Below are 10,929 nucleotides of genomic sequence, written 5' to 3'. Positions count from 1 at the left end.
ATTGCAGAGATTATCAACATATTTTATGTTTTCGTCAACGTTACAGAAAAAAACTTGCTTGACCTTCCCTAATGAACATCCGGTCTAGAGGTCACGGCAGTGTGCACATGTTTGGCGAAATATAAACAAACAAAAACATAATTTTAAAAAATCACATTTTTACAATAAAACTCGAAATGATGAATGAAATTCATCTTGTATATGATCTTTAATTTGAAATCGTACATTGGTGTGCATCTGTTCTGTTTATTTTATTCATTTTGCACATTTATGCTGCATTTTCACATTTTAGCGAACACGTGTAGTAAAATGACGATTGATATACATTTTCACATTAGCCAATCAGAATGGTTTTGTAATCTAGAACGGAACTTCACCAGGGAATTTTGTGTAACGTTGAAATAACAATAAACTACGCATTGTTTTTCTAAGATAAGATGTATTGAAGAAATTTGACTGGTACACAATGGAAGATAAATTACCACTTGTTTGATATCCATAGTACACATTTACCGAACTGCGTGTTTTAAGTATAAAATGCGCGATTGAAACGGGTTAGTATATTTTCCCGTTCATGACCATGGTTTTTATAGAATACCTAGGTGTAGGGTATAACATGTACAGAGGCATTTTCTTTCTGGTCTGGCGCCAGTGTGTATAGCATGTGACCTGTGCGTATCTAATATCTTGTGAGGCCATAGAAAAAGAATATCATGTCATTTTGGAATGCAATTGAATACAGAATACGTTTAGTATATTTTTATTTCTACATTATTAGAATAAAACAAATATACCCTAAAATATTTAATTTTTAAATACTAAAATGTTTGTACAATACGTAACTCGTGGGAAAAAACACTTTTGAACTGAAGCAGGAAAAAATATGAGCCGCGACATGAGAAAACCAACATAGTGCGTTTCCGACCAGCATAGATCCAGACAAGTCTGCGCATTCGCGCAGTCTGGTCAGGATCCTTGCTGTTCGCTTTCAAAGCCTATAGCAATTAGAGAAACTGTTAGCGAACTGCATGGATGCGTAGTCTGGTCTGGATCAATGCTGGTCACAAACGCACTTTCTTGGTTTTCTCATGGCGCGGCTCAATTATACAGCCCCCCATCAGTGGTATAACCCTTCATGTCAAATATGTCGATGTTGTTATGCTTCTCGCTTTGCTGTCTCTGTTAATTCATTTTATGAATATACCCACAGTATACGTTGGGATCTTTATGTATGTTGTTTTGGCACTTGGTCACAAGAATCAAAGTATAACTTTTATATTTACACAATTCTTCATTAAACGTAATAGAAACCATATAGCTTTAGCTAGTTTTACCGTTTAATAGTTATGTTTATCTTGTGTTTCGTTTCATAAAAAGTACAAAATAAGACATAAATTGAATTTTTATCTTCAGTATGACAAGGCAACGAACTACTTAATATTTTTGCATGTTTTTTTTTTCTTTGTTTTCTTTTATTTATTTTTATTTCTTTTATTTATTTATTTATTTATTTATTTATTTATTTATTTTGCTGACTGGTTTTCCTTAAAAATAAATTCGCTAACTTATAAATATTACAAATGTGTTTTTGTGACTTGTATTCTGATGTGGTGGAAACAGTAATAGAACAATATGAATGCCTACATTTGCACTGCAATATGATGTTGTTGACAACATACTTTACCAAAGTGCATGTACTGTTTTCAAATATTGGCAAGATATAGAGTGTGTGTTAGAATGTTAAAGTGTATATTTTATACTTGTCAGTATTTTGTCAAAAACAAAACTTTTTCTACCTACATATTTCGTAAAAAATATAGTCACTTCCCTTCAGCTTTTCCAAAATGTAATGTCAAAAGCTAATAGCATGCAAATAAATTACATTTGCTTATTGCAAAAAAGGACAGTTTTGAAATTACAAATGAGAGAAAAACAAAGTGTACTTAAAAAATAGATCGTTTTGTTCCCATGCATTTTGATTACATCGTAGGAAAAAAAACATATTGTGAATTTTCACCTTGAGAAAAACTACGTATGAACTGAAATTAACGCAAACACAGGTGAAGCGTATCATATCTATATTTGGTAATGTTGTAGGGCTTATTTATCAAATTCTTGAATATTAATAAGATAAATGACGTACATTAACCGCTTCAATTAAAACATATTTATTTCCGGTTGATCAAACTACATCAATATATTGCATCACATTAATTCATTTCGTAATACGAACTCGGGGTTTGATTATTTTGTCTCGTTTACTTAAATCTGCTCTAGCTAAAAGAACAATTTATGTCAGTGAACAAGTGGTTCATTATTGTGTCCGGTGAAGGAAATAACTGTTCCACGCCCTTTTTAGCATTTACAGCATGATCTGTATTGCGACATACTAACATAAGTCTTGTCCAGATTATTCATTATTCCAAGGGATCTGATAAAAAAATACGGAAAGTATAGTTTTCTGCTTTATTCAAATCGTTGTCAAACTGGTCTTAACAGTAAAAGATAATATGAGCCGCGCCATGAGAAAACTAGCAGAGTGGGTACGCGACCAGCATGGATCCAGACCAGCCTGCGCATCCGCGCAGTCTGGTCAGGATCCATACTGTTCGCTAACAGTTTCTCGAATTCCACTGAATATGCTTTAAAAGCGAACCGCATGGATCCTGACCAGACTGCGCCGATGCGCAGGCTGGTCTGGATCCATACTGGTCGCAAAGCCACTATGTTGGTTTTCTCATGGCACGGCTCATATGTACTAGAAAGTATTACATTAATCTGGATATACGGCCGTTGAAAACATAATGTTCATTTTAGATGAAAGTTTTCTGAACAATACTAATTATGTTTTGAGGTAGACACAGAAAAGTAAGCAGAGTAACTTCCTTTCTTTATAACTGATACTTAGAAATACATACATAGAGTATTTTTCCTAATCGTACACTGAATTAATATTAAGATTTCATTTTTTTGTCTGCCAACTGGTTCCTGTTTATATAATATATTTGGATCTAAGCCAACCCATTGATTAACATAAAATAGGATTCAAGAACGCTGTGGGCACAAGACGATATCAATAAACAGATGTCTGCTGTGCTAAACTCGATCATTTATGTCAAAATGGACGGATCTGCTAAATTGATAATCGCACAACAGTGTTATTAATAGGACCTCGATGTTGTAACAGCCTTACTTGGAAAGTTTAATAGAAAATATTTAGAAAGGAGGTATAAACCTTGCTTTGAGTCGTCTCTGCACCATCAGATTAGACACAGAAAAGATAAATAGTAAGTTTAACCTGTAATTAATTAAAATGTACAGTCCATTAGCATGGTTTAAGGAATAAATCAAGGAAAAACAAAACGAAGCTGTTTCATGTATGACACGAACTGTTACATTTATGACATAAAATTGTTTTTGTTATTATTCAATAACACGACCAACAGCATACACAAGCGGCTTTGTTTAAGGTTTATAGTCAAGTGTTACAAGAACTGAATTAGGCGGCATGTTTAAGCTCTTTAGTTATTTGTTTATTGTTAGGAGTTTTATACTGAAGTAGTGAGCATATTTTCGTAGCGATAACATATTTTTCATAATACCCTTTTTTAATTCATTTTAGACATTTTGGATGCTCGAGAACTAAAGTTTAATGTAACATATCAGACGTGGTAGGTAACAAAACAAAACAAATGAAATAACTTTTTATTTAATAACAATATTATTAACAAATGCGTATAGGAATTTTATATAAATACCGATATTAAAAAAGTGAGGTGGGATAAAGAAACTAACACAATAAATATAACTAATCAAAAACGTTTACAAATGAGTTAATAGATTACTGATTTCAGCCAAGAGAATAATCATGCATCATAATACATGTTGATCAGGGACGTTTGGAATTTAAGAATTTCAACCGTCGATGAAACCAAGTCCATGGAGTGCTAATGTTTTGTAGTCGCTTTATAAAGTGATCGGATGTTATAAACACTTTTTGCAATACTGCACAGTAGCAGTGTTTAACAAACCTCTAAGCACTTTTGAATTAGATTATTATCAGTTCCATCTATATTGCAATTTTCCAAGTTTCTTCAAATTTCAGTTTAGATCTGTTGCCTCAGCGATGTTCATGTGATCTTAAAAGATATCCAGAGAAACTAGATTTTCCAACACCATGTATAACATGGCTTCCCTGTGGCCATTGTACAGACACTGAAACCTTGTCCCCTCTGTTCAGGCTTAAAATGGCTACAGCATTTCCTTGATCCCATGTTGTAAAATATTCTCCATTCCGCGGGATTCTATGATCACTTATTGCCGAAACAGTTACCCTTTCATTGACTTTAATACTAGCTTCAATATAATGCCCTTTCTCTGCTACAATATTAGTGCTAAAGGTGTAAGTTCCGGATACAGGAGCAGTAAACACGCCAGTATGTTTGTTGTATGCCCTATTGATATTTGTGATCACGTTGTTGAAAATTATTGTATCGAACAAATTAAATGTTGCAGATTCTGTCGTTAACGATGCTTGAAATGCTACCTCAGGTCTTCGAATTCTTCTTCTTCTAACCGCTGAAATATAAAAATAACATCACGGATTACAAGAAGTTTTTTTTTTTTTTGAAGTTATTGAATGTTATTTATGATCACTACCTTCAATTGAAAAGATTGATGATGTGTATTTATACAAAAATAGACACGAGAGTACTCTTTAACTGGCGTAGTGTGCATTAGATTCGACACCATTGACTAAAGTTTCATATTATTCTCCCCCTACTGGTCTAAAAGTCGGGAAAAAGTTTTGACACAAGAGAAAACATGCTCATATTGGGAAAACGTCTAATTATTTACAAAAACACAACAGTTTACAGCGTAACTTTGGGCGTGTCAATCTATTTTATCTCCCACGCAGAATAAATATCACTGACACTTCAGTCCATGCGTACTTTTTAATCAAAATTTACAATTTGCTGAGATGTTACTTAACTAGATTTTTCAACCGTCATCCTTATTTATGCAAAAAATTGCAAATAGGTGCAACAAATCAATACAAATTACTATAAAGGACAACAGAAACCAAAAATGAAACAAATAAAAAATGATAAAAAAGAACAAGTTTGATTCCGACTGTAGTTAAACTTGCATCCAGAAAAAAAAGCAAAAATAAAGAAAATTCAATTACCAAACTACGGAAACAACACACGTATTTGTTGTTTAAATATGGTTATGTAGAATTACTGACACTATAAAGGTTTTCAATAAAAGATGTTATGCCTTAAGATAAAGACATTTCAGGCTACCGGCTTTCATACGCACTGAGTATACAATTAGTGGACAAAACAGCAATTTCAAAAATCCTTCTTCAGACAAAATAAAAATTTAAGCAGACGTTAGTAAGTATTTCTCGCTCAAAGGTTTTGATACAAGGAATGATTTGTTTAAAATATTTCATTCCTATAGTGCCTTTTGTGTATGTCCGTATATAATTAATGAACAGTGTATGAATACAATTGCAAAGCAGAGCAAAACGTAAAAAAGTGACATACCTCTCTTATTTAGGATATGACCGATTTCCTTTATTCCATTAACGTTTTCTTTAGTTGTTATTTCTCCATTTCTGGAACTGTTAACTTCCCTTTCAAGTTTTGCTACTCTCTGTCGCAATGAAACCATTTCATTTTTCAGTGCAATAATTTCTTCTCCATAGTTTGCAGTTAATTGTTTATATTTCAAATTTCTATTGTCCGAGTGTATACTATTAATTGGAATTCCTGCCGATGTATAGAAACCTACCATCAGTATAACATAAGTAAAAAGCAGTATTTCTCCCATACTTAACGCCGTGGAGATATCAACTGAAGCGCTAAAAGTGTATGTTGTATAAAATACGACCAGATCGACTATTTCTACAGTATATATAGGTATGTGTATGTTTACGACGCATGCGGATTGGTTATTAAACGTTAAATATGTTAAAGAATTTAGGCGTAACGTTAATTCCACCATTCATTAAAACGTGAAATTTAATTTTTATTTATCATTAAGGTATGGTTGAAAAAATATTGACATAACCATGGAAACCTTTCGATAGTTTCAATACTAATAAACGTTCTTCCCCTTTGTATTACGTTTAATGTTTTCTAGCTGTTTGATAGGCTTAATTTAACATTAAACTGGTTATTTATATGACACGCCTAGAGTCTATTGAATATGGTATGATGAGAAAGAGATATAGCCACGTAAATATTAATAAATCGACATGTTTTTTGATGTTCTAAATTGTGATTAGAATGATGTAATATCTGTCTGACAGTTTAACCCTTAGTCTGCTAAATTTCCGAAATGGACTGCTCAATCATTCAATTTGGACAATACCATTTATTATTCGGATGGATGTTCATATTAAAGGGATATTATCATACGTCATTGTCAATATAAGGGTTTTTTAATATTTTGAAAATACATGTTAAACTTCTGTGACACGGTTCCATCAACATTGAAAATACCGTGAAATACAGTAAACTTTTTGCGCATACACGATCATCTCTAGCTGTAACAAAGACTTAAATTAAATAGGAATGGCTACATTCTAAGAATTAAGTATTCGTAAACAAAAGCCTACAGCAGTGTATGTCTGTACATGTTAACGATAAATATCCTCACATAAAACACATTTGTGCACAAACCTTCACTCTTTTACCTCGACTATTTTCTATTCATTTGTCCTGGCAGGTGAATACTTTGCATACGTTTTGGTATCTCCGCTAAGTGAATACTTTACATTCGTTTTAGTCATGAAAGGCACAATATGTAAAAATTAACGCTACAAGTTCTTTGGGGTCTTATTTTTCTTTTGTTTTTGTTTTTCTTTGGTTTAACGTCGCGTTGACACAATTTAGGTCATATGATATGGCGACTTTCCAGCTTTGATTGTGGAGGAAGACACAATGTGCCCCTCCGTGCATTAGTTCACCACGGGCGGGCACCTGGGTAGAGCCACCGACCTTCCGTAAGCCAGCTGGATGGCTTCCTCACATGAAGAATTCAACACCCCGAGTGAGGCTCAAACCCACATCGATAAGGGACAAGTGATTTAAAGTCAGTGATCTTAACCACTCGGCAACGAAAGCCTCTTAAAGCAACAAGAGAAGCCCCATTAAGGAGCAGAGAGAACATGTCAGAAGTCAAATATATCAAAGCAGTATAGTCCATCTGGCTTGTGCATTTCATGATAGAGTGCTCAATTAGAACTCTTAGATATAATCAAAGAGGAAAGGTACTGTCCAATGCTGTAAAGGGTTGAATACCAAACATGCGATATGTCTTAAAACAGTTAGGTCATAACCTATTTTAATTAAATATTTAATAAGCCTTGTTCAAAAATTGATGTTGGGCGAGGCAGTTTAGTCCATTTCATTGCTATGTTTTTGTAGTCCTATTATTTAAATTGGTATCGTTTTATCACATCAGATCATTGCAAACTGGTTAAATAAATTTGGCAATTTGGATATGATATCAGAAGAAGATAAACCATTTGAAAATTGTCATAAAACCTTCAGAACCAGGTTACGTGTATTTTAGAGTGTGTAAATTTATTAAAAGATAAAAAGTCGAACTTTACAAAATTCAGTTCATGCTCGTCGTCTGAAAGTAAGAAGAAGAGAAACACTCCTTAACACAATTACAAAAATAAACAAAAATTAATGTTGATAGTTTTATGTCACACAAAACAATACAGGTTATATGGTGCCAAACCGGACTACACTTTTCCGCTTCTTATTTGCATCGATACAAAAATAGGTATAGAATCAAAACTTCCATATCTGCTGGAATAACAGATATACAGCCGAAACAAGAGTTCATACCCAGAAGGCCACCTATTACGATCATAATTATGACGGGTAAGGCTGTGACCCTATAATAGGATAGATACCATGAAGAAAAGAATTTTATTCTTGAATAGGTAAAAACTCCATCCATGTAAATATATGCTATCCCCTAAAATTAATGATATATAAAAGGAATAATTGTCATTTTGCGCTATCAAAGTAAGACTCGAGTGAGTCCCTTTTTATACATAAAAGGGACCGCGCCATGGGAAAACCAACATAGTGGCTTTGCGACCAGCATAATGTTTGCGCAATGTTTTATTTGTTAGGGAAAACGGAATTATAAAAAAAAACGAAAAAAAAAAAAAAAAAAAAAAAAAAAAAAACAAGATTTACGGTTGTTGTCATATTAACCTTTACAGCTTCCAATCTAGCCAGATACTGCTGAAAGCAGTTAATTAATATCTCAGTACTGAACATTAATCGGGATGTCAGGAATCGAACTCAGATCGCAGGCATTGTAGTCCAATCTGCAAAGCACTGTGCCACTGACTCCTTGCAAGATCATGAGAATCCAAGCCTAAACGCCATGTTTACGCATCAAAACACAGACTGTTTAATCATTTTGTGTAGTTACAGTAGGTTTATTATAGTTCAAACTTTATTTTGAAACAAAACTGGTGGAAAATGGTCAAGTGGCCAGAGTATAAAATCCATGAAATACCTGACTGACGCCACTGATAAACATTGTATTCCACATCTATATAATTCTTACCAGCTGCCTCGTCTAAATATGGATATATATCGTTCCTAAATTTAAGCATAGTGATAATTATGTTTCTATATGCAAAATGGGGATGCAAAATGGTGAAAAAATCTGCACTTAAGTGCATATACTAGTTTTAAACTATCTGATTGATACCTAAAAGCTTACTGTGTCATTAGGGGCATGGCAGGCCAAAAATGGATGTTGGGAGATAAATAAGATGTCTCGGGGGAATGAATTGAACATACAGCTCTGGTGCATCTTGATTTATATGTGGAGATATATTCTCCCTTTTGGAATTCTAAATATAAATGTCTTCATTTGCAGGCCTAAGCATCTGGACCTAATGGAATATTATGCTTATAGCTACCTTGGCTTAAAGCAAAAATATCTCTGATAAAGTTCCCCTATTTAGTCTAATGATTGCTTTTTCGGTAAAACAAAGGTCATAACTATCAATACAAGGTACAAGCAGCCTGGTTTGCAGAGAAAGAGAGAATAAGCGAAGTATCTTGTATAACTAAGGACTTCAGCTTAATACCAAATCACTGGTACCAGGTTTGCCAGCGTAGTGAGTATAATATTTCTTTTGAAATGATTTAAGGTCTGAAATGAAGGTTTCAAAAATAAATGTTTGCCGTTTAATATATTGGTGCGTCGGGTGCACCCTGAATCATTTAGTGTATACTTGTACACAGTATACCAGGGTGTTGGGGATTTTTCAAACGTGAGGACATGGGGCAGGGAGGGCAGATTGCGGGAGGGGGAACTTTATTTTGCAAACGTTTGGTGTTTCAAACGCTAAATCCTGCATACTGGTCAGTTTTAAGAAAACGAAATTTCTGTCATCAAGTGTTTTGCTTTTTTACCAGAAGAAAAGCTTGTATTTCAACTGATTGTTTTCACTATACTTGGCTACAATTATAAATATTGTCAATTAGATTTTCGGAACTGTTTTCAATAAACTGGTCATCTGATTTTCAAAAAGTGTTGCAACCTTTCTGTATGAGGGGGTTACGTGACCAGATTTGGGCCTGATAGAATATAGGGGTATTTTTAACTGTCACCAGATACTTACAAAACCTGTTCATGTCCGTCAGATATGTCTAAGTTTGTTTGTTTGTTTGTTTTGGGGTTTAACGCCTTTTCTCAACAGTATTTCAGCTATATAACGGCGGGAAGTTAACTTAACCAGTGTTCCTGGATTCTTTACCAATACAAACCTGTTACCAACTTCCCCACATGGATTAGAAATTGTGGACGAATGATGTCAGACACAATGTCTTTTATCAAATCGTCACGAAGAGCATACGTCCCGCCTGGAGATCGAATTCGCGACCAAGAGATCCCTAGACCTGCGCTCTTCCTATTGAGCTAAGCGAGCAGGCACAGATATGTCTATGTGGTGATAATATGCAGAAAATTGCTTACCAATACTTATATAGGATTGTCTTTGCCCTTAGTGTCTGAGAATTCTTAGAGGATTTCAACACTAAAATATGGTGGTTAAGATATATCATGTCAAGTTATCTTTGAAAAAAGGGTATTTTCTTAGCAGGTATTTTATAAGGGTGCTAGACGCTTGTAGAAAGTTGTACCATCGATAAATGTTTCAAGAGTCAAATTCAGAATTATAGTGATAAAGATATGGCTATAAGAAAAAAATAATCTGTATATTTTTACCAATAAAATGGTAACATAAAAGGTGGTGACCACCTCCCCATCTCCCTGCCATTTTGCCATGTATACAGTAAAGGTTATAATTCATATATTGAAATAATGAGTCAAAACTACAACTTACAGCTTTAATTATTTCAATTAATCTTGCACTCTTCTTCAGCAGTGTTTAATATTTAAACGATGATGGAAATGCTGTTCTTCCTTAATCAAAATCGTTTTGACACATGTCGCTTCTTTTTGCACTTACCAAATTTAATATTTATACTTTGGTGTAATGCATTTATAATATGTGCCGTATCTTCAAGGCCATACACTGTTGTAAATAAGATATTCCTTAGATATAATTCATAATAACGATTTACGACGACGTTTACGGCAAACTGAATGTGTTTGTATATTCATTCTTCTGAAAAAAATCATGAACCTGTCTCCGATCTGACGCTTAATGGTTTAATACTGCAGAAATAATGAATAAATTGCCGCAGAAACGCTTCAAAACACTGTTGCTTTAAAATGACGTCATTGACGTCATAACGTTATGTGTTAGTTACCGTGAAAATTGATAGCTCTTATTTTGAAGGTGCATAATTCTGTGTATTTTCTTTATTCTAAATATTTTTAAACAGCTATTATTTGTAAAATATTTTT

General features: G+C 33.7%; 1 protein-coding gene across 1 annotated transcript; it reads right to left on the bottom strand.

Moving 5' to 3' along the window:
• Nucleotides 1-3,691: 3,691 nt before the first annotated feature.
• LOC123547907 (uncharacterized) lies at nt 3,692-6,065 on the bottom strand. Its single transcript, XM_045335158.2, has 2 exons — nt 5,553-6,065; nt 3,692-4,578 (listed from the first exon to the last, which is right to left on the bottom strand). The coding sequence occupies exons 1-2, from the start codon at nt 6,010-6,012 to the stop codon at nt 4,121-4,123; spliced, it is 918 nt and encodes a 305-aa protein (XP_045191093.1). The 5' UTR covers nt 6,013-6,065; the 3' UTR covers nt 3,692-4,120.
• Nucleotides 6,066-10,929: the final 4,864 nt, after the last annotated feature.

The sequence above is a fragment of the Mercenaria mercenaria genome, chromosome 15, assembly GCF_021730395.1.
Source record: "Mercenaria mercenaria strain notata chromosome 15, MADL_Memer_1, whole genome shotgun sequence".
Taxonomy (NCBI): Eukaryota; Metazoa; Mollusca; class Bivalvia; order Venerida; family Veneridae; genus Mercenaria; species Mercenaria mercenaria.
Note: the sequence above shows the minus strand (reverse complement) of the source record. Positions and strands in the feature narration are given on the sequence as shown.